The following is a 26,070-nucleotide window of genomic DNA, read 5'->3' on the forward strand; positions in this document are numbered from 1 at the left end:
ACAAATACACAGTGACAAATGTAAGCCATATAAGCAATTTTAGATTTTCTAGTAGCCACATTACAGAAGCACAAAAAAAGGTAAAATTAATTTTAATAACATGTTTGATTTGATTCAATATATCAAAATATTACCATTTTAACACAGAATCAATAAAACTTCACTAATGAGATATTTACATTAAGGTTTTCAGATTAGGGGTGTGTGTCCTTCACACTCCCACTCCTCCCCACCCCATTCCCAGTGTGCAGGAGCCACACATAGCCGGTGGCCACCCGGCTGGACAGCACAGCCCAAGAGATCAAGCTCCCCTCCCATGTGCCTGCTCAACTTCATCAGCCTCCCGGATCTGGCCTCTGCACTTCCAGCTTCTCTTCCGTGCAACCTATCCCAAACACAGATGCAAGCCTGGCCTGCTGAACACTAAATAGCCTAGATCGAGAGCCTTTGCTGGCCACCTTCTAGGACGCGAGTGTATTTACTGGTATTCAAAGTCCTCCTCGGTCGGCTCCCCACAGATACTGCTATCTTAGTCCATCTCCTCCCTTCTGGGGCCTCCTGGTAGTCAGGTTAGTGTCTTCCTGGCCACACCATAGTCCATCACCAAACATCTCATCACTGCAGTCCTGTCTCATTCACATAAGGCAGGCAGCGCTGGGTCCTGAGGGCACATCGTGGGCTCTCCACCGTCTTGGCCTATCATATGGGTCAACTCTGAGGATGGCCTCTTGTTGTCGCTCTTTTTTAGGAAAGCAACAGGCTCAAGGACATACAGCCGATAAGTGATGGAGCCAGACGCAAACTCAAGCTCAGTCCCCCACCCCTCAGGAGATTTAACCCCTGCCCAGATGGCCTTCCATTTCTACCTCAGCTGCCATCTACAAAGTACAGCTGGAATTCCAGCTTCTTCATGGCTATCCCAGCCACACTAGTTCCTTCTGTTTTTTTTCTCTATAAATGAGCAAACTCATGAGCAAGGCAAAAATCTAACAGTCCAGAATATACCTCTGTGACCTAAAAATTATTTTGAGCCGAAAGCATTTGAGTTCCTGAAGTCCCTTATATGCTGAAAAACAGAGCCTCACAAAATAACTCAAAACAACTCAACTGTGATAAATCCCCTCCATGGGAACACCAGGGAAGACTGACTCTTACCGCTTAAGACTAGAAGAAGTCCAGACCACACCTAAACAGATGCTGTCAAAAACTAGCCTCTCTCCCATCTATTCTCCTCAGCACCCACTTCCCATCAGTCCCCTCCCTCCTCCTCTTCCCCTATTAAGAAGTCATCTGGGCCGGGCACCTGTAATCCCAGCACTTTGGGAGGCTGGGGCAGGCAAATCACTTGAGGTCAGGAGTTTGAGACCAGCCTGGCTAAGATGGCGAAACCCCGTCTCTACAAACAAAACAAAAACAAAAACAAAATACAAAAATTACCTGGGCATGGTGGACATACCGGTAGTCCCAGCTACCCGGGAGGCTGAGGCAGGAGAATCGCCTGAACCTGGGAGGCAGGGGTTGCAGTGAGCCATAATTGTGCCACTGCACTCCAGGCTGGGCAAAAGAGCGTTTCAAAAAAAAAAAAGAAGTCATCTGTTTTCCCACATGGGCCTTTTCTGCCTCTCCTGTTCCCCTATTAAGATACTATATAAGCCCCACATTCTAACCACTTCTTTGAGTCACATTTTTGTGACTCACACAAAAGAGATGCATCACACACATCTGTATGTATGTGGTTAAACCGTCTTTCCTCTTCCTCATCTGTCTTTTGCCAGTTTAGTCCATATGCCACCAAACACTGAATCTATGAGGGCAGGGGGTTAGGGTTCCTCCCCAACAACTCGAAGGCGGCATTTTTTTTTTTTTTTTTTTGTTTGAGAAGATGTTATTAAGGCATGGGGAAGTTTCTTAAACACAAAAACAAATTCATACATAACTCTATCACCCCAACCCAACTACATTCATTCTTCATATTCCCTCCTGGTCCTTGCATAGACAAAGAGAGTGCTGTGGTCTAAAGATGGTGTCCTCTCAAAACGCTATGTTGGAACCTAATACCCAATTTGACAGTATTAACAGCTGGGGCCTTTGGGAAATGATTAAATCTCAAGGCCTCTGCCTTCATGAACAGGATTAGTGTCCTTACAGAGAGCTGCCTTGCTCCTTCCACCATGTGAGGACACAGCAACAAGGTGCCACCTCAGGAGCGGAGTGAGCCCTCCCCTGACACCAATCTGTTAGTGCCTTATCCAGGACTTCCCAGCCTCCAGAACTGTGAGCAATGAATTTCTGTTGTTTATAAATTACCTAGTCTGGCCGGGTGTGGTGGCTCATGCCTGTAATCCCAGAACTTTGGAAGGCTGAGGTGGGCAGATCACCTGAAGTCGGGGGTTCGTAACCAGCCTGACCATCATGGAGAAACTCTGTCTCTACTAAAAATACAAAAATTAGCCAGGCGTGGTGGCGCACGCCTGTAATCCCAGCTCCTTGGGAGGCTGAGGCAGGAGAATCACTTGAACTTGGGAGGTGGAGGTTGTGGTGAGCCAAGATCGCATCATTGCACTCCAGCCTGGGCAACAAGAGCGAAACTCCATCTCAAAAAAAAAAAAAAAAAAAAAAAAAAAAAATTACCAAGTCTAAGGTATTTTGTTATAACAGCCTTAACAAACTAAGACAGAAATTGCTACTGAGAAGTGAGTTGCTACTGTATCAAATACCTACCAATGAAGGAGTGGCTTTGGAACTGGGTAATGGGCAGAGGCTAGAAGAGGAAAAGGCTAGAAAAAGACTGTATTGCTACGTACAGACTGTAAAGGGGAGCTCTGGTGAGGGCTCTGCTATGGTTTGGATGTACTTTGTCTCCACCAAAACTTATGTCAAAAATTTGGGCCAGGCGCGGTGGCTCACGCCTGTAATCCCAGCCCTTTGGGAGGCCGAGGTGGGTGGACTGCCTGAGCTCAGTTCACAACCAGCTTGGGCAACAAGGTGAAACCACATCTCTACTAAAATACAAAAAATTAGCCGGGTGTGGCGGCGGACATCTGTAGTCTCAGCTACTCGGGAGGCTGAGGCAGGAGATTTCTTGAACCCGAGAGGCGGAGGTTGCAGTGAGCCAAAATCACACCACTGCACTCCAGCCTGGGTGATGGAGCAAGACTCCGTCTCAAAAAAAAAAAAAAAAAAGAAAAAATTTAATCCCCACTGTGCACTATTGAGAAGTGGGGCCTAGTGGGAGATGTTTGGGTCACAGAGGCAGATCTTTCATGAATGGATTAATGCCTTCCTATTGGGGTGAGTTCTTGCTCTCAGGGCACTTAGTTCCCATGAGAGCAGGTTATTATAAAAATGAGTTTGGCTTCCCAGACTCTCCCATTTCCTCGCTTGCCATGTGATCTCTCTGCACCCGCCTGCTCACTTTTCTTCTCCACCATGTTTCAACCTAGTGTGTGGCCCTCACCAGAAACTGCCAGATGTGATGCTCTGCTCTTTAACTTCCCAGCATGACAAACTATGAGCTAAATAAATGTGTCTTCTTTATAGAATACCCAGTCTTAGGTAGTCTGTTATAGCAACACAGAACAGACTAAGACAGGCTCAGAAGAAGAGAACAGTTGTAAAGAAAGCCTCAATCTTCTTCGAAATGATCTAAGTGGTCATGATCATAATGCTAGTAGAAAAACAGACAGTAGGCTGGTCATGGTGGCTCGCATCTGTAATTTCAGCACTTTGAGAGACTGAGGTGGAAGGATCCCTTGAGCCCAAGAGTTCAAAGCTGACCTGGGCAACACGGCAAAACCCCATCTCTACATAAAACACAAAAATTAGCCAGACATGGTGGCACACGCCTGCAGTCCCAGCTACTTGGGAGGCTGAGGTGGGAAGATCGATTGAGCCCAGGAGGTCAAGGCTGTTGCTGTGAGCCATGATTACACCACTGCACTCCAGCCTGGGCAAGAAAGTAAAACACTGTCTCAAAAAAAAAAAAAAAAAAAAAAAAAAAAAGGTCGGGTGTGGTGCCTCATGTCTGTAATCCCAGCACTTTGGGAAGCCGAGGCAGGCAGACCACTTGAGATCAGGAGTTTTGAGACCAACCTGGCCAACATGGTGAAATGTCATCTCTATTAAAAATACAAAAATGAGCCAGGCATGGTGGTGGGTGCCTGTAGTCCCACCTACTTGGGAGGCCGAGGCACAAGAATTGTTTGAACCAAGGAGCTGGAGGTTGCAGTGAGCCAAGATTGCACCACTGCACTCCAGCCTGGGTGACAGAGTGAGACTCCATCTCAAAAAAAAAAAAAGGGCAGTGAAATAGAATCTTTGGCAAAAAAGGGTGCATGGCTGCTTTTGATTGCTTATACTAAAATCCAAGAAGATGAATTAAAGATGAGATTTATCATCAAAGGGGAAGTAGAACTTAAATATTTGGAAAATATATTTCCAAATATTCCAGCCTGGCCATCTTGTAAAGAATGTAAAAGAGGCCGGGTGCAGTGGCTCACGCCTGTAATCCCAACACTTTGGGAGGCTGAGACGGGTGGATCACGAGGTCAGGAGATCGAGACCAACCTGGCTAACACGGTGAAACTCTGTTTCTACTAAAAATACAAAAAATTAGCCGGGCATGGTGGCGGGTGCCTGTAGTCCCAGCTACTCGGGAGGGTGAGGCAGGAGAATGACGTGAATCCGGGAGGCAGAGCTGAGATCGTGCTACTGCACTCCAGCCTGGGTGAAAGAGCGAGACACCATCTCAAAAAAAAAAAAAAAAAAAAAAAAAAAAAAAATGTAAAAACAAGCCTGGATGCAATGGCTCAGGCCTATAATTCCAATAGTTTGGGAGGCCAAGGAGGGAGGATTGCTTGAGCTCAAGAGTTTGTGACCAGTCTAGGCAACAAAGCAAGGCTCCATCTCTACAAGAAAAATAAAAATAAAATAAAAAAAAATTAGCCAGGCCTGGTGGCACACACCTATAGTCCCAGCTACTTGGGAGGCTGAGGTAGCAGAATGGCTTGGGCCCTGGAAGTCGAGGCTGCAGTGAGCTCTGATCGCACCACTGCACTCCAGCTTGGAAGACAGATCAAGATCTGTCTTTGAGACGTTGTCTCACTCTGTCGCCAGGCTGGAGTACGGTGGCACAATCTTGGATCTTGGCTCACTGCAACCTCCGACTCCCTGGTTCAAGCGATTCTCCTGCCTCAGCCTCCCAAATAGTTGGGATTTATGGCATGCACCACCATGCCCAGATAATTTTTATATTTTTAGTAAAGATGGGGTTTCACCATGTTGGCCAGGCTGGTCTTGATCTCCTGACCTCGTGATCCGCCTGCCTTGGCCTCCCAATGTGCTGGGATTACAGGTGTGAGCCACTGCGCCCAGCCACCAAGCAAACATTTGATAAGGAGATTAGTATGGATAGAAAGAAGCCAGATGGCCAGGAGTAGTGGCTCACAACTTAAGTACTTTGGGAAGCTGAGGCGGGTGGATCACTTGAGCTCAAGAGTTCAAGACCAGCCTGGGCTACATGGTAAAACTTTGCCTCTACAAAAAACACAAAAATTAGCCAGGTGTGGTGGCAAGTGCCTGTAGTTCCAGCTACTCATGAGGCTGAAGTGGGAGGACTGCTTGAGCCCAGGAGGTGAGGCTGCAATGAACCATGATCACACCACTGCACTCCAGGCTGGGTGACGGGGTGAGAACTTGTCTCAAAAAAAAAAAAAAATAAAATAAATAAATAAAAGAACCCGATGCTATTCATCAAGACAGTAAAGCAATGACCCCAAAGGCATTTCTGAGATCTCTGTGGTTGCCCATCTCATCATAAACCCAGAATGCCAGGGTCTTGGGGGCAGAATGATTTCAAGGTTCCACTTCCCACATTCCAGAGTGCTCCTTACCCACTCCAGCTATAGCTCAAGCAGGCCCAACTATGGCTCGGGCCACTCCTCTGGAAGGCACAGGCAACAAACCACAGTGGTGTCTGGGCAGTGCCATCTCCACAGTGCACAGAGTGAATGAGCTGTGGGGGCACACCTATCTCTACCCAGACTTCAAAGGATGCCCGAAAGAATGCCAGGGCCCAAGCAGAGAACTGTCACGGGCAGGGCCACCAGAGAGCCCTCACTAGGGCAAAGCCCAGTAGAGTCATGGGGGCAGAGCCACCCTAAGACCCAAGACTGGTAGAACCACTAGCATGCAACTCCAGCCTGAGAGATGCAGGCTTGAGACTCCAATGACTGAGAGCTGCTGCAGCTGTGGGAGTGGGGCCATCCAGAGCTTTGCAGGACTAACCCCTGCCCCAGTTTTTACGGAAGGCAGGGCTTTGAGTCAAAAATTATTTTTAAGCCTTAAGATCTAATGTTGTTTGTCTGGTTGGGTTTTAGACTTGGTCAGGACCTGTCCCTCCTTTCTTCCTATTTCTCCCTTTTGGTCTTGAACTCCTGGCCTCAAGCAACCCACCCAACTTGGCCACCCAAAATGCTGGGACTATAAGTGTGAACCACCACACTGGGCCTCACTTCTCCTTTTTGGAATGGGAATGTCTATCCAATGTCTGTCCCACCATTGCACTTTGGAAGCATACAACCTGTTTGATTTCACAGGCTCACAGCCCGAGAGAAATGTGCCTCAGAGTGAATCCCAGAGCCGAAGTCTTACCCATATTTGATTTAGATGATATTTAGATGGGACTTTGGACTTCAGACTTTTGAGGTGATGCTGAAACTAAGTTAAGACTTACCTGGAGTTAACATTTTGGGGGCTATTAGGATAGAATGAATGTATTTTGCATGTAAGGTGAACATGAATTTTGAGGGGCGGGAGCAAAATGCTATGGTCGGAATTTTTGTGTCCCTCCAAATTCATGTTGGAATCCACTGTGGTGGATTAAGAGGTAGGGCTTTTAGGAGGTGACTAGCTTGTTAGGACTCTGCTCTACGAAGGGTGTCAGTGCCCTTGTTGGAGACAAGGGCTTGAGGGAGTCTTCCACCTTTCTCCACCATGTGAGGATGCAGCAAGAAGGCACCATCTATGAGGAACAGGCCTTCAACGGACACCAAATCTGCTGGCACCTTTATCTTTTTTTTTTTTGAGACGGAGTTTCGCTCTTGTTGCCCAGGCCGGAGTGCAATGGTGTGATCTCGGCTCACCGCAACCTCTGTCTCCTGGGTTCAAGCGATTCTCCTGCCTCAGCCTCCCGAGTGCCTGGGATTACAGGCATGCACCACCACGCTCAGCTAATTTTGTATTTTTAGTAGAGATGGGGTTTCTCCATGTTGATCAGGCTGGCCTCGAACTCCTGACCTCAGGTGATCCACCTGCCTCGGCCTCCCAAAGTGCTGGAATTACAGGTGTGAGCCGCTGTGCCCAGCCCATCACAAGGTCAGTGCTGGCGCCTTTGTCTTGACCTTCACAGCCTCTAGAACTGTGAGCAATACATTTCTGTTGTTTATATTACCCCGTCTAAGGTATTTAGTCATAGCAGCCTGAACTAAGACAAATAGGTATACAATCTTGCATTCTGCCTTGTTCATATATATTCCATAGATTTTTCTCGTTTCCAGATAGTCTTGATTATTTCAAAGGGCTGCATAATTAGCTGTACTGACACAATAGAATTTACCAAGTCCTACCCTCTGGTAAACCATTTAAACCTTTCTGATATTTTGCATTTAAAAACAACATCACAGTCAATAACTTTGTACATAAAAAAGCTTCTTGCTTATGTTCAACTACACTCTAGGATATACCGCTGAATGAATGAATGGACTTCCCTGAAGCATCGTAACTGTCTCGATAGTCCAAACATTTTCACAGGTCTTGCAAAGAAGGACAGACTGCTTCTAAAGGGCCCTGCGATTTACAAGGTAATCAGAAGTGCAGTCGCTACTATCTGGCCAAGAAAGGTGTTAATCAGTCTTTGACAACTTAAAAAAAAAAATGAAGAATGAGGGAAAAAACCACACACACAACAGTTTAGTCAGCCTTAAAATCAGAGGAAAGTGGGAAAGAGGCAGCAGCACACTTACTGGGGATCTCCAGGCTGGGGTGGATGGCAGCCACACTTCTGACCATGGGTGGGGAATGCCGTCCATCCACCAAGTCCGACTCAGCATCCTGCGCCTCTCCATGAATCACTGCAATTCCCAGGCGCAGGCGCTCAGCAAAAGACTGTGCCCTGAGGGAAAACACCAGACACAAACTCAAAACTCATGCAGCCCTGGGTTCTGCTAATGCTTAGGGGACAAAACATTAAGAGAACATAAGTAGAATGTTGTCTCCCAAAGGAATAAAGAGAGAATAAAACAGTCTCACACTCTTAGAACCCAGGACTAACTGTAGAGACCCCACATGCCAAACACTTCCCTTGGCGGCAGCACCAAAGAAGGGCAGCGGCCTGGTCTGGTCTAACAGACCAGGCTTAACAAGCCACCGGCCAGGAGAGCCTGACTGAGTGAAGGAACCTACGCTCAACTCTGTCTCACCTGAAGCTGCTAATTCTACCTGCCTCTGCCTGCCTACCAGTGAGAACCAACTACATGGGGCAAAGGGCATAAAATGCTCACCAAAGTATTAAGCACAAATTTCTTAATAGTTTTACAGGGGTAAAAATTGAGATACAAGAAACTGTGCGTATCTGAAGTATATAATTTCATGGGCTCTGAAGGCTGTATGTGCCCATATAAGCACCAGCACAATCAAGACAAGGAGCGTTATCACCACAAGCATCTGCTTATGCTCCTCAGTGATTTTTCCTTCCGGCCCCAGGCAACGGCTGATCTGCTTTCCGTCACCAGTTTCACCTATCTAGAATTTCATGTAAGTGAAATCAAAGTTGCTTTTGTCTTTTTTTTTTCTTTTCTTTAAGATGGAGTATTGCTCTGTTGCCCAGACTGGAGTGCGGTGGCGGGATTTCTCAGCTCACTGCAACCTCTGCCTCCTGGGTTCAAGTGATTCTCTGGCCTCAGCCTCTCAAATAGCTGGAACTACAGTCATGCACCACCACATCTGGCTAATTTTTGTATTTTTAGTAGAGATGGGGTTTTACCATGTTGGCCAGACTGGTCTCAAACTCCTGACCTCAAGTGATCCGCCCACCTCGACCTCCCTAAGTGCTGGGATTACAGTGTGAGCTACCTGGCCATTTTGTCTTATTTTACGCAGCATTTTTTGGAGATTCATCCGTGGAATAACATCAATAGTTCATTCCCTTTCATTGCTGAGTAATATTCTGCTGTGTGAATAGATCACAGTGTATCCATTTATGTATTGCTGAGTTTTCTGGTTGTTTCTAGTTTTTGGTTGTCACAAAGCTGCTGTGAACATTCATACACACATCTCTGTATGGGCACGTTTGCTTTCTTTCTTTTTTTTTTTTTTGAGACAGAGTCTAACTCTGTTGCCCAGGCTGGAGTGCAGTGGCGTGAACCTCCACCTCCCAGGTTTAAGCGATTCTCCTGCCTCAGCCTCCCAAGTAGCTGGGATTACAGGCACGTGCCACCACGCCTGGCTAATTTTCATATTTTTTGTAGAGACGGGGTTTTGTCATGTTGGCCAGGCTGGTCTTCAACTCCTGACCTCAGGTGATCTGCCCACCTCGGCCTCCCAAAGTGTTGGAATTACACGCCCAGCCACATGCTTTCTTATCTCCTGATAAATTCCTAAGAGTGGAATGGCTGGATCATATAGTAGGTGTATATTTAATTCTTTATAAAAAGGCCACACAGGCTGGGCGTGGTGGCTCATGCCTGTAATCCCAGCACTTTGGGAGGCCGAGGCAGGTGGAACACGAGGTCAGGAGATTGAGACCATCCTGGCTAACACAGTGAAACCCCGTCTCTACTAAAAAAAATACAAAAAAAATTAGCCAGGTGTGGTGGTGGGCACCTGCAATTCCAGCTACTCAGGAGGCTGAGGCAGGAGAATGGCGTGAACCCAGGAGGCAGAGCTTGCAGTGAGTGGAGATAGTGACACTGCACTCCAGCCTGGGTGACAGAGCAAGACTCCATCTCAAAAAAAAAAAGGCCACACTGTTTCTAAAGTGGTTATACCATATTACAGGCCCATGAGCAGAGCATCAGAGATCCAGTTCCTCCACATCTTCACCAACACTTGGTACAGTAGTATGGTAATTTGTGTCTTGTTTTCTCCTAACCAGTCTGGATAAAGGTTTATCAATTTTATTGATTGTCTCAAAGAGTCAGTTTTTTAGCTTTTTTCTGGTTTTTGTTTTCTATTTCATTGATTCATGCTTTAATCTTTTTTTTTTTGACTGTTGAATTCAATTCTTTATATAACATCCCTTGTAAAAATGAAACAGAATAAAAACAAACCGAAAGGAGGGGCAGGGTAAAATTTGAAAAGGAAAGGAAAGGGAGGAAAAGGAAATAAAATAAGATGATTTATTGCTTCTCCCTCAGTATCCTCTTTGGTCTCCTCCTCCATTGAAAGAGCTTTTAGCTCTTCTGCCACTTTTTCGGCATGATCATTTTTACCTGCTCCTTTCTTTTCTCTCTGATCTTTTTCCTGCATTCTTCAAACTTTGAATTTCTATGCATTCTCAACATTCAGGAAGCAGATGGCCAGCAGCTCTGGCTTGGGGCACTTGTTGGTGAAGCTGGCGTGGGTGTCCCAGACCCAGGCATGGTCACTACCCACGTTGGGCTTCAGCTCCATCATCAGCGTGAAGTAGTGGTTAGCACAGATCTTCAGGGTCTTGTCCCTCTGCATGAGGCGGATGGTCCCTTTCTCCTTGTGCTTCAGGAGCTTGATGTCGCTGATGCCTCACTCCTTCCATTCTGGGAGATCCTTCTCTGAGGCAAATCAGAACAGTTTTGTCCACATTTTTAAAAGTTCTTCATCTTCCCCCAGCACTTTTTTGTTTGTTTGTTTTTGAGACGGAGTCTTGCTCTGTCGCCCAGGCTGGAGTGCAGTGGCCGGATCTCAGCTCACTGCAAGCTTCACCTCCTGGGTTTATGCCATTCTCCTGCCTCAGCCTCCCGAGTAGCTGGGACTACAGGCGCCCGCCACCTCGCCCGGCTAGTTTTTGGATTTTTTTTTTAGCAGGGATGGGGTTTCACCATGTTTGCCAGGATGGTCTCAATCTCCTGACCTCATGATCCACCCGTCTCGGCCTCCCAAAGTGCTGGGATTACAGGCTTGAGCCACCGCGCCTGGCCCCCCCAGCATTTTAATTTCTTGCTCAGGAAGAGAAACTATTGGCTCAAACTGAGGCCATGGTTGGACTCATCCGTGTTCTCAGTGGAAGTATCATGGTCCTCATGAGTGTCCTTGGCGCGATGCAAAAGCAGCAACTTGGCTGAGTGGGTTGTTGCTGACTTCAGGGCCTCCCATCTGCTGGCTCTGTGGCCTCTTGCAGGAGCTTCTTCCCTCTGCAGCTGGCTTTTTTTGTTGTTTTGTTTTTGAGATGGAGTCTTGCTCTGTCGCCCAGGCTGGAGAGCAGTGGTATGATCTTCACTAGTGTGGTGGTGTGATCTTGGCTCCCTGCAGCCTCCGCCTCCGAATCAAGTGATTTCTCCTGTCTCAGCCTCCCGTGTGTGCCACCATGCCCAGCTAATTTTGTATTTTTAGTAGAGACAGGGTTTCATCATGTTGGCCAGGCTGGTCTCGAACTCCTGACCTCAGGTAATCTGCCGGCCTTGGTCTCCCAAAGTGCTGGGATAACAGGCGTGAGCCACTGTGCTGTGTCTTCATTTTCATTTGGTTCTAAATACTTTGTAATTTCACTTTTGACTTCTTCTTTGACCTATGGGTTATCTAAAAGTATGTTATTTAGTTACTAAATATTCAGGACATTTCCAAAGATATTTCTGTTATCAGAATTATTCTTAATTCCAGTGTGGTCAGAGAATATATTTTGTATGGCTTGCATAATTTTAAATTTGGGCCTTATTTTATGGCTCACAAGAATATGATCTTTGTAAGTGTTTATACTAAAAAAGAACATACGTTCTGCTCTCCCTGGATGGTGTGCTATGACTGTCAGTCAGATCCAACAGGCTGATAGGGTTGTTCAAGTCTCCCGCATCCTTAATGATTTTCAGTCTCCTTATTCTATCAATTACTAAGAGAAGAATAATGGAACCACTGACTATCATTATGGATATATGCAGTTCTCAGTGTTTGCTTCATATGCTTTGAAATGCTGTCATTTAGTTTATAAATGTTTAGAACTGTTTTGTCCTCTTGAAGAACTGACCCCTTTATCATAAGGAAAAGACCTTCTTCAACCGTGGCAAAATTATTTGCTCTGATTTGTCTGATATTAATACAGCCACTCCAGCTTTTTTTTTTTTTTTTAAAGAACTAATGTTATCAGAGTATATTATTTTTCCATATTTTTACTTTTAACCTATTCCCTCCTCCTTACCACCTTACACTTTATCTCATTAGGTCCCTGGCCACAGAGCATCCCTCACTGGACCTGATTCCTGGGGGCCATGCTGAGTCTTACTCTTTCTTCCATCCTCAACACCTAATGCATGGTAAATGTTCAAGTGTTTAAGAATTCAACAAGTTCTTGCAGTCTTGGCACCAAAAATTCAAAACAAGTTCTTATCTAACTGCTCATAAGAATTACTAAAAACAAACAAAAAATCAGGAGTTATACTGAATCCCACTAGTACTATCTATACTAGATACAGCCAAGGCATTTACATGACATGTGAAGAGCAGCGCACTAGAAAATACTAAATACTATTAGTATGTAGACTCTTACGAGCTGTTAGAAATATCACATCAACCAGGTTTCCTGTATGCACTACACAACTAAGGAAAGCTTTGCTACAGTGTTAGCAATTATTTCAAAAAATTTAAATTTGGCTGGGCACGGCAGCTCATGCCTATAATCCCAGAACTTTGGGAGGCTGAGGCAGGTGGATCACTTGGAACAAAGAGTTCAAGACCAGCCTGGCCAACATGGTGAAACCCCATCTCTACTGAAAAACAAATGAACAAACAAAAATTTCATGCTTAAATCATTCTATTTTTCAAGATACTTTTTGAAGCTGGGTGATGGCTCACACCTGTAATCCCAGCACTTCGAGATGAAGGCAGGAGAATGGCTTGAGCCCAGGGGTTTGAGACCAGCCTGGGCAACATAGGGAGACCTCGACTCTAGAAAAATAAAAAAATTAGCTGGCCTGGGCACAGTGACTCACATCTGTAATCCCAGCACTTTGGGAGGCTGAGGTGGGCGGATCGCAAGGTCAAGAGATCGAGACCATCCTGGCCAACATGGTGAAACTCCATCTCTTACTAAAAATACAAAAATTAGCTGGGTGTGGTGACACGTGCCTATAGTCCCAGCTACTCGGGAGGCTGAGGCAGGAGAATCGCTTGAACCCGGGAGGCAGAGGTTGCAGTAGGCAGACACTGGATTGCACCACCACACTCCAGCCTGGGGGACAGAGCAAGACTCCGTCTCAAAAAAAAAAAAAAAAAAAAAAAAAAAAAAAAAAAATCAGCTGGGTATGGTAGTGCATGCCTGTGGTCCCACCTACTTGGGCACTGAGTTGGGAGAATTGCTTGGGCCCAGAAGGTGAAGGCTGCAGTGAGCTATAATTGCACAACTGCACTCCTGCCTGGGCAACAGAGAAAGACCCTGTCTCAAATAAACAAACAATCTCAGACACACATAAGTAAACATTTATTGGTCTGGTCCTATCTATAAGGAATTTAATTTATATTTCCAAGGAAAAGATGAAAAACCTTCATGGGAGCAGGACTGTTCAGGTCAAAAACAGCAAAGTCAGTAAAATATATTTATCTATGTGTGTGTGTGTAAGACAGAATGTCCTTAGGGAAAAGAGGGAGCATCATAAACAGGGAATATTTTAATAACATCTGATAAATGTCCCAAGATTTAAGATTTAGTATTCACATAACTTTGAATTTGTCCTTACAAAAAAAATCAAAATCGTTTTAAAAAAATTATCAAGAGAGTGGCCAGGAGCAGTGGCTCACGCCTGTAATCCCAGCACTTTGGGAGGCCGAGGCCTGACCTCACCTGAGGTCGGGAGTTCGGGGCCAGCCTGACCAACATGGAGAAATCCCGTCTCTACTAAAAACACAAAAAAATTAGCTGGATGTGGTGGCACATGCCTGTAATCCCAGCTACTCGGGAGGCTGAGGAGGGAGAATTGCTTGAACCCAAGAGGTGGAGGTTGCGGTGAGCTGAGATTGTGCCATCGCACTCCAGCCTGGGCAACAAGAGCGAAACTCCGTCTCAAAAAAAAAAAAAAAAAAATTCTCAAGAGAAAAAAAATTTCAGACAGAATATGGGGCAGAGTCTTCAAAAGAGCTGGCATCACGTAGATTATTAGTTCCTCCTTGAAATTCAAGATTAGCTTTGCAGACAAAATTGGTGCCAAATAACTGACCTGTTAGTTATCCTCTAAGGAAGTCTTTTCCATCTGGGATCTGTGGAGGTTTGCCAATTCCTAGAATAATATTTCAATTCTACTAACCTCTAAAAACCCAATGCCCTTAAGATAAAATCATGGCCAGGTATGGTGGCTCACACGTGTAATCCCAGCACTCTGGGAGGCCAAGGCAGGTGAATCACCTGAGGTCAGGAGTTCGAGATCAGCCTGGCCAACGTGGTGAAACCCTGTCTCTACTAAAAATACAAAAAAATTAGCCAGGCATGGTGGCAGGTGCCACCATGAGGCTAATTGCTAATCAGGAGGCTAAGGCAGGAGAATTGCTAGAACCTGGGAGGTGAAGGTTGCAGTGAGCCGAGATCGTGCCATTGCACTTCAGCCCAGGCGACAACAGCAAGACTCTTGTCTCAAAAAAAAAAAAATAAGTAAAATAAAAAATAAATAAAATCATTACCTGCACAGCAATGGGAGTTTCTGGATACTCCATAAAACTTAATCAGATACTTTGCATTCCCATCTGATTCCAAAATGAATCAGGATGGTTTCTGATGTGTCATTTTGTTTCATGCACTGACAGTCACAGAGGAATTCTAAAGCAACTTGATCCTGATTGTACGATAATGAGTTAATTTACATCGTGGGTGAGAAAGAGGACGACACAGGGCCTCAGCTATCCTTTTGTTTCCTATTCACTCAGTTATTCTGAGAAAACAATTTCAAACAACTTATTCAAGCAAGTTCTGTTCCTTACAAAAGCATCACTTTCTCAGATGATCCTTTCTAGTCAAAACAACTGCTCATTGTCAAACAACTCCAAAACAATAGCTCTGCACTTAGACAGACCTCTTCATCAGTAACTTCAGGATTCTAAAGGCACTAGCCACTAAATGTGGTGGCTCATGCCTATAATCCCAACACTCGAGGCGGGCAGATCACTTGAGGTCAGGAGTTCGAGACGAGCCTTACCAATATGGTGAAACCCCATCTCTACCAAAACTACAAAAATTAGCTGGGAATGGTGGTGCACGTCTGTAATCCCAGCTATTTAGGAGGCTGAGGTAGGAGAATCGCTTGAATCCAGGAGGCGGAAGTTGTAGTGAGCTGAGATCGCACCATTACACTCCAGCCTGAGCAACAGAGGGAGACCCTGTCTCTAAAAATAAATAAATAAAGGCACTAACCACCACCATTCTACATAATGGTACTTAATTTATAAAGTCCTTCAGTAAGTTCTTTGATGCTTATTAACCCTGTAAGATAAGCCAAGCAGGTGTTTTCCCCAGGAAACTGAGGCTTGGAGAGACAGCCTTGCTCAAGGTTCTCACAAAGACTGGCTAAGGCACAAGTGGAAGCCCATGTCTTGGACTAATTTAATACCTTCCTGACTGATAAAAGTCAGCCCCAGTCTGACTTCTAAATTGATTACAGCTATTTTCTAAGGTTAGCTGCCAAATGAAAAACTTGGAGGAGGGAACTAGAAATAATCAGATCAAAATTGGCATGTGGCTGAGCCAGAAAGTGCCATCTCCTGCTCGAAGTCTGGGTGAATGTGTTTATCAGGACATCAGAATACAAGAAAATCACCACCACATAGCTATGGGATACGAGACAGCCAGAACTGACTTTACTGTGTCGATGCCATGTCGACAGAGCTCTTGCTCACAATACCTTTTTACTTTTTTTGTTTATTTATTTTTTGTTGTTGTTTTTTTGATATGGGGTCTGGCTGTCACCCAGGCTGGAGTGCAGAGGTGTGATCTCACCTCACTGCAACCTCCACCTACTGGGCTCTAGTGATCCTCCCACCTCAGCCTCCTGAGTAGCTGGGACTACAGGCACATGCCACCACACCCAGCTAATTTTTGTATTTTTGGTAGAGACAGGGTTTCACCATGTTGCCCAGGCTGTTCCTAAACTCCTGGGCTCAAATGATCTTCCAACCTCAGCCTCCCAAAGTGCTGGGATTACAGGCGCGAGCCACTGAGCCTGGCCCACTCACAATACCTTGAACTCACAGACTAAAATCCTAAGCCTTGACTGTGTTATTTTACTACCTGTTCCATACAAAACTGAGCCTTTTGTAGCACTCATCTCCATACTAAAACATTCATTCATTTATTCATTTATTTGACGGAGTTTCACTCCTGTTGCCCAGGCTGGAGTGCAATGGCACACGATCTGGGCTTCACCGCAACCTCCACCTCCCAGGTTCAAGCGATTCTCCTGACCTCAGGAGATCCACCCACCTCGGCCTCCCAAAGTGCTGGGATTACAGGTATGAGCCACCGTGCCCGGCCTCTAAAACATTCATTTAATGTAGTATGATCTATGTGGATTCAATTACCGAAACTGTGAAAAAAAGAGACTGGCTCTTTTGTTCCAATCTACCCAACTGACCCACCAGTCAAAGAGCACATGAGGGCAGTCTGCAAGTGCCATGGGAACACAGTCATGCCTGCACTGGTCACCACCACGTCCACAATGGCTGGCACAGCAGCACTCAAATATGTACTCAGTAAAGATTGAGTGGAGAGGGGCAAGTCAATTTCTTTTCTTTTTTTTTTTTTTTGAGATGGAGTTTTGCTCTTGTCACCCAGGCTGGAGTATAATGGCGCCATCTTGACTGACTGCAACCTCTGCCTCCCTGGTTCTAGCAATTCTCCTGCCTCAGCCTCCCAAGTAGCTGGGATTACAGGCGTGCGCCACCATGCCTGGCTAATTTTGTATTTTTAATAGAGACAGGGCTTCACTATGTTGGTCAGGCTGGTCTTAAACTCCCGACTTCAGGTGATCCACCCACCTCGGCCTCCCAAAGTGCTGGGATTATAGGCATGACACTGCACCTGGCCCAGTTTCCATCATATTTGGCCAACACTCAAGTCCCCTAATCACTTTTACAGAAAACATTCTTGGAAGTAAATAGTTGCACAACCACCTTCAAGGAAACAACATTTGGCAGAACTACCTTGGAAAAGTTCCTTCATCTCTGTGGGTCTGTTTCCTCATCTGTGAGAGATTATAACTGCTGATTTCCAAGGTTGCAAAGATCAAATAACATAACATAGATAAAAAACATCTGACACTACACATGCACTCCTACCTACAGGGCATCTTCCTAGGCCTCATCAGCCCCAGCACAATAGGTTCTCAATACACAACTGAACAGATGAATGACAAACATCACTGACAAGAGCTGAAAAAACTGAGCAAAAGGCTACCACATCCATCCCCCTGTGAACACATGTGTGACAGAAGTAAACTGAGAACTCTAGAGGTTACTAAAAGTCCACTCAGATGGGAAAGTCAACAGAAAATTCGTCATGTTCTTCTGGTATTCAGTGGAAAGAAAAAAAAAATGTATCAAGGCCAGATGCTGTGACTCATGCCTGTAATCCCAGAACTTCAAGAGGCCAAGGCAGAAGGATTATTTGTGCCCTAGAGTTAGAGACCAGACCTGGCAACATAGGGAGATCCCGTTGCTACAAAAATAAAGAAAAAAATAGCTGGGCATGGTGGCACATGCCTGCAGTCCCAGCCACTCAGGAGGCTAAGGTAGGAGGATCTCTTGAGCCCAGGAGATGGAGGTTACAGTGAGCTGTGGTTGTACCACTGCACTCTAGCCTGGATGACAGAGCAAGATCCTGTCTCAAGGAAAAAAAAGTATCAAAACATATTGTCGTCACTTCTGCTTCCACTAGGGTGGATTATTATACTCCTTCTACTACCCACAGCTAAAACCCCTGGATGTTACATACAAACAAAAATGAGAAGACTCTGGCCAGGTGCGGTGGCTCACACCTGCAATCTTAGCACTTTGGGAGGCCGAGGTGGGTGGATCATGAGGTCAGGAGATAGAGACCATCTTGGCTAACACGGTGAAACCGTCTCTACTAAAAATGCAAAAAATCAGCCAGGCGTGGTGGCGGATGCCTGTAGTCCCAGCTACTCAGGAGGCTGAGGCAGAAGAATGGCGTGAACCTGGGAGGCGGAGTTTGCAGTGAGCCAAGATTACACCACTGCACTCCAACCCCGGGCGACAGAGCGAGATTCTGTCTCAAAAAAAAAAAAAAAAAAAAAATAATAATAATAATAATAAATGAGAAGACTCTAAAAGGTAGAGAGAAGGCAGACTAGCAAGGGACCTCAGGACCTGAAGAACATCATGGTGGTGGCTTCCTTGGGCATTCTTTTTGCCTTATTATCCCAGATTTGTAGCTAGAGAAGCAGCGACCCAAAAATGCCAGTGGGCAAAGACAAAAAAAGCTCCAACAAAGGTCAGCTCTCCCTAGTCAAAGGACTAAGAAAATGGCAACCTAGTGAGTGAGAAAATATTTAGACAATAACTGCCTTACTCCAGCCACACAGGCAGGAAAGCCGCAGCCCATGTTTCCGCCACATTTTCGCTGCATGAGTAAAGGCTGAGTGGTGAGCCTATACTTCCTGGCTTGCCAGGCTATAATGAGGCACCCCAAACCTGATGGGGTGGTTTCACAGAAGGCCAAATAGGGAGCTGGGACTTTCACTCTCACTCAGCAGTAAGGAGCAACTGCCAGAGTCAGTGGAGAGTGAAATCTGGACTTCTACCCCCAACTCAGCAGTAAAGGAGTGCCCCTCCCCTCTCCATTGCAGTGGTATCAGAGGCAGCCTGGTGGAGTCAGGAATCTCACCATCACCCAGTGAGAATGATGCTACTTTTCCTTGGTGTCAGTGGAGGAAATGGAGGGAGCACTTCCACCCATGGGTAACAAGGACCACCTTACGTGGTCCACACAGGCCCTGTGGGGAATCTAGACTTCTACCCTTACCTAGCAGAAACGAGCCCCAGCACCACCACTTTCCCTGCCAGTCCTGAGAAGCCAGCAAAATCAGAAGGCCTAAATGAGACCCAGAATCTCACACATGATATCCAAAAGTCCAGATTCCAATCAGAAACCACTCACCACACTAAAGACCAGTGAAATCTCAATATGAATGAAAAAAGACAATTAACAGATGCCAACACCAAGTGACAGACATGCTGAAATTGTATAACAAAGATTTTGGAGCAGCCATCAGAAAAGTGCTACCAGCGGTAATTATGAGCATGTGTGAAATAAAAAACAAGAAGTCTAAAGAAAGTATTGACAAAAAAATAGAAGGTATAAAAAAAGACCCAAGGCCAGGCATAGTGTCTCATGACTGCAATCCCAGCACATTGGGAGGCCAAGGCAGGCAGATCACTTGAGGCCAGGAGTTTGAAACCAGCCTGGCCAACATGGCAAAATCCCATCTCTACTAAAAATACAAAATTAGCAGCCAGGCGCAGTGGCTCGCGCCTGTAATCCCAGCACTTTGGGAGGCTGAGGTGGGCAGATCACGAGGTCAGAAGTTCGAGACCAGCCTGACTATCATGGTGAAACCCCGTCTCTACTAAAAATACAAAAATTAGCTGGGTATGGTGGCTCACGACTATAATCCCAGCTACTCAGGAGACTGAGGCAGGAGAATCGCTTGAACCCGGGAGGCAGAGGTTGCAGTGAGCCGAGATCACGCCACTGTACTCTAGCCTGGAGGACACAGCGATACTCCATCTCAAAAAAAAAAAAAAAAAAAAAAAAAAATTAGCCTGGCATGGTGGCAGATGCCTGTAATCCCAGCTCCTCAGGAGGCTGAGGCGTAAGGATCACTTGAACCCAGGGAGTGGAGGTTGCAGTGAGCCATGATAACACCACTACACTCCAGCCTGGGCAAAAGAGCCAGACTCTGTCTCAAAAAAAAAAAAAAACAAAAAAAACCAAAACTAATTTTAGAACTTAAAAAATACAATAACCAAATTAAAAAGCTCAGTTGGGCTGGGGGCGGTGGCTCACACCTGTTAATTCCAGCACTTTAGAGAAGCTGAGGTGGGCAGATCACTTGAGCTCAGGAGTTCAAGACCAGCCTGGGCAACATGGTAAAACTCCCATCTCTACCAAAAATACAAAAAAGAAATTCACCAGACATGATGGCATGTGCCTGTAGTCCCAGCTACTCAGGAGGCTGATGTGGGAGGATTGCTTGAGCCTGGGAGGCAGAGGTTGAAGTGAGCTATGACTGCACCACTACACTCCAGCCTGGGCAAGAGGTGAGACCCTGTCTCAAAAAAAAAATAAACAAATAACTCAGTTGGATATACTCAACAGCAGAATGGAAGTTACAGTGAAAATAGTAATGGAGGCCAAGGAAATGATCAGTGAACTGGAAGGTAGACAACAGAAATTAGTCAGTTTGGACAACAGAGAGAGGATGACTGAGGCAGGGCATGGCGGCATGTGCCTGCAGTCTCAGCTACTCTGGAGGCTGAGGTGGGAGAATCACTTGAGCCCAGGGGTTCAAGACCAGCCTGAGTAACATAGTGAGATCCTCTAAAAAATAAAATTATAAAAGACTAGAAAATAAACCCAGAATCCCATGGACCTGTAATAGAAGATCAGTTGGGCGCAATGGCTCACACCTGTAATCTCAGCACTTTGGGAGGCCAAGGTGGGTGGATCACCTGAGGTCAGAAGTTCAAGACCAGCCTGACCAACATGGTGAAACCTCATCTCTACTAAATATACAAAATTAGCTGGCCGTGGTGGTGCATGCCTATAATCCCAGCTACTTAGGAGGCTGAGGCAGGAGAATCACTTGAATCTGGGAGGCAGAGGTTGCGGTGAGCCGAGATCACGCCATTGTACTCCAGCCTGGGCAACAACAGTGAAACTCCATCCCCCCCCCCCGAAAAAAAAAAAAGATCTGACATTTATGTCATAAAGTCCCAGAAAAAGAGGAGAACGACAGTAGGACTAAAAAAGTACTCAAAGACAATGGCTAAAAACTTCCCAAATTGGTCAGAGACATAAACCCACAGCTTCAAGAAGTCCAGCAAACACCAAACAGGATAAACCCAAAGCAATCTCAAGACATATCATGATTAAACTTTTGAAAACTAAAGACAAAAAAATCTTGAAAAACAATTCAGATGATAACCAACTTCTCATTAGAAACCACAGTGACCAGAAGAAAGTGACACAAAAACTTTTCAGGTGCTGAGAGAAAAGAACTGTTACTCCAGAATCCTATACCCAGCAATAATATCCTGTAAGAACGAAAAGGAACTCTAGACATTCTCAAATGAAGGAAAACCAGCAAAATGTATTACCAACAGAACTGTATTGAAAAGAGGCAAAAGGAGGTACTCTAAACAGAAAGGAAACAATAAACGAAACTTTGGAATATCAGGAAGGAAGAAGGAACCAAAAACACTTGTAAATATAATAAGCTTTCCTTCATTTCTTGACTTTTCTAAATTATGTTTGACGTTTAAAACCAAAAATCCTGGCTGGGCGCGGTGGCTCACGCCTGTAATCCCAGCACTTTGGGAGGCTGAGGTGGGCAGATAGTGAGATCAAGAGATGGAGACCATCCTGGCCAACACAGTGAAACCCCATCTCTACTAAAAATACAAAAATTAGCTGGGCGTGGTGGCACTCGCCTGTAGTCCCAGCTACTCGGGAGGCTGAGGCAGGAGAATCACTTGAACCTGGGAGGTGGAGGTTACCGTGAGCTGAGATTGCACCATTGCACCCCAGCCTGGTGACAGCGTGAGACTCCGTTTCAAAAAGAAAAAAAAAAAAAAGCGAAAGTTGTAACAGCCTGATACTGCTATAAATGTATGTATAGGAAATATTTAAGACAAATATATTAAAAACAGGGAGAATAAACAGACATAGAGAGAGAGAGGTATGGCTTCTATATTTCACCTAAATTGATAAAATGACATCAGTATATTGTAATATGTTTTGTATATGTAATAAAATACTTAGAACAACCACTAAAACAGCTATATAAGGAGATATTCAAACACTATAGAGGGCCAGATGTGGTGGCTCACACCTGTAATCCCAGCATTTTGGGAGGTTGAGGCAGGCAGATCACCTGAGGTCAGGAGTTCCAGACCAGCCTGGCCAACACGGTGAAAACTCCATCTCTACTAAGAATACAAAAATTAGCTGGGTGTGATGATGGGAGCCTGTAATCCCAGCTACTCAGGAGGCTGAGACAGAAGAATCACTTGAACCTGGGAGGTGGAGGTTGCAGTGAGCCAAGATGGCATCATTGCACTCCAGCCTGGGTGACAAGTATAAAAATCTGTCTCAAAAACAAACAAACAAAAAAACCAAAAACAAACAAAAAAACACTGTAGAGAAGCACTACTCTAGAACGGCAGAATAAGGACCCTAAAAAATCTGCTCCTCCATGAAAGAAAGAAAAACTCTAAAAAAATTTGCAAAAAATAACTTTTACATAACTATGGAAGTTAACCAACGGCTTGCAACAATCTGAGAAGCGTTAAAGAAAAACAGCTGAGTCTTGTTAAAGAGCAAACTTTGGGCTGGGCATGCTAGTTCACGACTATTATCCCAACACTTTGGGAGGCTAAGATGGGCAGATCACTTGAGGCCAGGAGTTGGAGACCAGCCTGGGCAATATAGTGAAACCCCATCTCCACAAAAACCACAAAAATTAGCCAGGAATGGTGCTGCATGCCTGTGGTCTCAGCTACCTGGGAGGCTGAGGTGGGAGGATCACCTGAGCCCAGGAAGTCGAGGCTGCAGTAAACCATAATCATGCCACTGCACTCCAGTCTGGGCATCAGAATGAGACCCTGTCGCAAAAAAAAAAAAAAAAAAAAAGAACAAAAGAAACTTTGTGCGTTTTAACTTGCCCTATTCCCATGCCTCTCTCTCCAGTTCTGCAAAAGACAAAAATTGGAAACCTCATAAACATGGTGGCCATGAGAAACCAGAAGACCAGCAACCACTGGTGGGAAAAGAACAGGTTTGGAGTTTCTCAAGAAGCCCATTCTCAGTAACTGTCACTATTATGCCTGTCTGGCAGCTCGCTAAGACTCAGGGCTGGAGAATATGACCAGACTTAGAGCTCACTCTGTGTGAATAGTCCTATCTCCAGAGTAGATGAACAATCAACAGCTGCAGCTGCCTGAAGTGACAGTGCCAGTTGAGTAAAACTAGTGGCTAGACAAAAAAAAAGAGGAAAATCTGGGGAATGAGATGGCCATATGGGCCTTGAAAAGCTTATTCCTGCATGTAAAAAACATGCACTTACCCGGGAAGGACCTGAAAAGCCCCTAACCTTGAACCTTGGCTGACCTCAAGGCACTGTGCAACCAGGAAGTAAAGGCTAAGGCAGAGTTGTAAGCTGCTGGGAGAATTGAAGACGTGCACAAACACACACACAGACCTTGAAGAAAGTGGGAGATTTATTGCTTCAAGGCATTTCAGGAAATCTCTGTCCAATCATTAGCTGGCCAGTAAGCTAACCAACCAGAGACTTCAGTGGCTGAATGCTACAAAGAATACAGACTTTACAGAATTGGCACAGGATAGCCAGTAAACAAACATATCACAGAAACAACAGCAACAACAAACACTGAGAATTGGTGGAGGTAGAATCTGATGCTCAGATTTTTCACATTACATAATTTAAAATGTTGTTTTTAACTAAAATGTACAAGGCACGCAGACAAAAAGGAAAATATGGGCCAGGCATGGTGGCTCACACTTTTAATTCTAGAACTTTGGGAGGCCAAGGCAGGAGGACTGCTTGAGGCCAGGAGTTTGAGACCGGTCCAGAAACACAGCAAGATCTTGTTTCTGTATGCTTTTTTAAAGTAAGAAGTTTTGGGCCGGGCACGGTGGCTCACGCCTGTAATCCTAGCACTTTGGGAGGCTGAGGCGGGCGGATCACAAGGTCAGGAGATCGAGACCATCCTGGCTAACACTGTGAAACCCCGTCTCTACTAAAAATATAAAAAATTAGCCGGGCGTGGTGGCAGGCGCCTGTAGTCCCAGCTACTCGGGAGGCTGAGGCAGGAACCTGGGAGGCAGAGCTTGCAGTGAGCCGAGATCGCGCCACTGCACTCCAGCTTGGGCGACAGAGCAAGACTCCATCTCAAAAAAAAAAAAAAAAAAAAAAAAAGTAAGAAGTTTGGGTCAGGCACGGTGGTTCACACTAATCCCAGCACTTCGGGAGGACGAGATGGGTGGATCACCTGGGGTCAGGAGTTTGAGACCAGCCCAGCCAACATGATGAAACCCTGTCTCTACTAAAAATACAAAAATTAGCCTGGGTGTGGTGGCACACTCCTGTAATCCCAGCTACTCAGGAGGTTGAGGTAGGAGAATCGCTGGAACCCGGGAGGCAGAGGTCACAGGGAGCCGAGATCATGCCACTGCACTCCAGCCTGGGCAACAGAGCAAGACTCTGTCATAAAATAAAAATAAAAATTAAATTAAATTAAAATAATAAAGTAAGAAGTTCTTTTAAAAATTAAAAAAAAATCATGGCCCATATACAGGAAAAAAGCAGTCAACAGAAACAATCTCTGAAAAAGCCCAATGTCAGAATAACTAGACAGAATAAATTAGCTATCATAAATATGTTCACAGCACTAAAGAAAACAATGTCTAAAAAATTAAGCGATACCCAAAGAAATGAAATATTTATTTAGGCATAAATACAACAAAATATGGGCTGGAAGTGATGGCTCATGCCTGCAATCCCAACACTGGGAGGCTGAGCCTAGGTGTTAGAGACCAGCCTAGGCAACACAGTCAGACCCCTGTCTGTAGCAAAAAAAAAAAAAAAAAAAATGCATTTTTTAATTAGCCAGGCATAGTGGTGCACATCTATAGTCCTAGCTACTTAGGAGGCTGAAATGAAAGGACTGCCATTAGCCCAAAAATTCAAGGCTGTAGTGAGCTGTGATGGCACCAGTGCACTCCAGCCTGGGTAAACACAGCAAGACTTTGTCTCTTAAAAAAAAAAAAAAAAAGTACACATCTATATGGGGAAAACTCTGATGACAGAAATCAAAGACGAATTTAAAAAAAATGATACCCCATGTTCATGGATAGGAAGACTCAATATTGTCAATATGCCAGTTCTTCCCAATTTGATCTATAGATTTAATGCAAATCCCAATCCAAATCCCAACAAGTTATTTTGTGGATTTCAAAAAACTGATTCTGAAGTTTATATGCAGAGGCAAAAGACCCAGAATAGCCTACACAATATTGAAGAACAAAGTTGGAGGTGTGACAATACCCAACTTAAAGACTATTGAGACTGGGCGTGGTGGCTCACACCTGTAATCCCAGCACTTTGGGAGACTGAGGCAAGTGGATCATGAGGTCAGGAGTTCAAGACTGGCCTGGCCAAGATGGTGAAACCCCATCTCTACTAAAACTATAAAAATTAGCTGGGTGTGGCGGTGGGTACCTGTAATTCCAGCTACTCGGGAGGCTGAGGCAGAGAACTGCTTAAACCCAGGAGGCAGTGGTTGCAGTGAGCTGAGATTATGCCACAGCACTCCAGTCTGGACAACAAAGCGAGACTCCGTCTCAAAAAAAAAAAAAAAAAAAAAAGACAATTGAAAAGCTATAGAAGGCTGGGCGCAGTGGCTCACGCCTATAATCCCAACACTTTGGGAGGCCGAGGCAGGTGGATCACCTGAGGTCAGGAGTTCGATACCAGTCTGACCAACACAGAGAAACCCCATCTCTACTAAAAATACAAAATTAGATAGGCGTGGTGGCTCATGCCTGTAATCCCAGCTAGTCAGAAGGCTGAGGCAGGAGAATCACTTGAA

The 26,070-nt window shown here is 45.2% G+C and overlaps 1 protein-coding gene and 1 pseudogene across 4 annotated transcripts in view; both read right to left on the reverse strand.

Annotated features, from left to right (window-relative positions):
* PRPSAP2 (phosphoribosyl pyrophosphate synthetase associated protein 2) overlaps positions 1 to 26,070 on the reverse strand; it is a 71,929-nt gene that overhangs the window by 11,791 nt on the left and 34,068 nt on the right. For all 4 annotated transcript variants that reach the window (XM_030923771.1, XM_010355006.2, XM_030923772.1 and 1 more), the window contains one exon: positions 8,022 to 8,170. In XM_030923771.1, the coding sequence (XP_030779631.1) occupies positions 8,022 to 8,170 (149 nt within the window). The remainder of the gene's footprint in view (positions 1 to 8,021; positions 8,171 to 26,070) is intronic.
* LOC115894813 lies at positions 10,282 to 10,836 on the reverse strand (annotated as a pseudogene).

The sequence above is a fragment of the Rhinopithecus roxellana genome, chromosome 19 (genome assembly GCF_007565055.1).
Source record: "Rhinopithecus roxellana isolate Shanxi Qingling chromosome 19, ASM756505v1, whole genome shotgun sequence".
NCBI lineage: Eukaryota > Metazoa > Chordata > Mammalia > Primates > Cercopithecidae > Rhinopithecus > Rhinopithecus roxellana.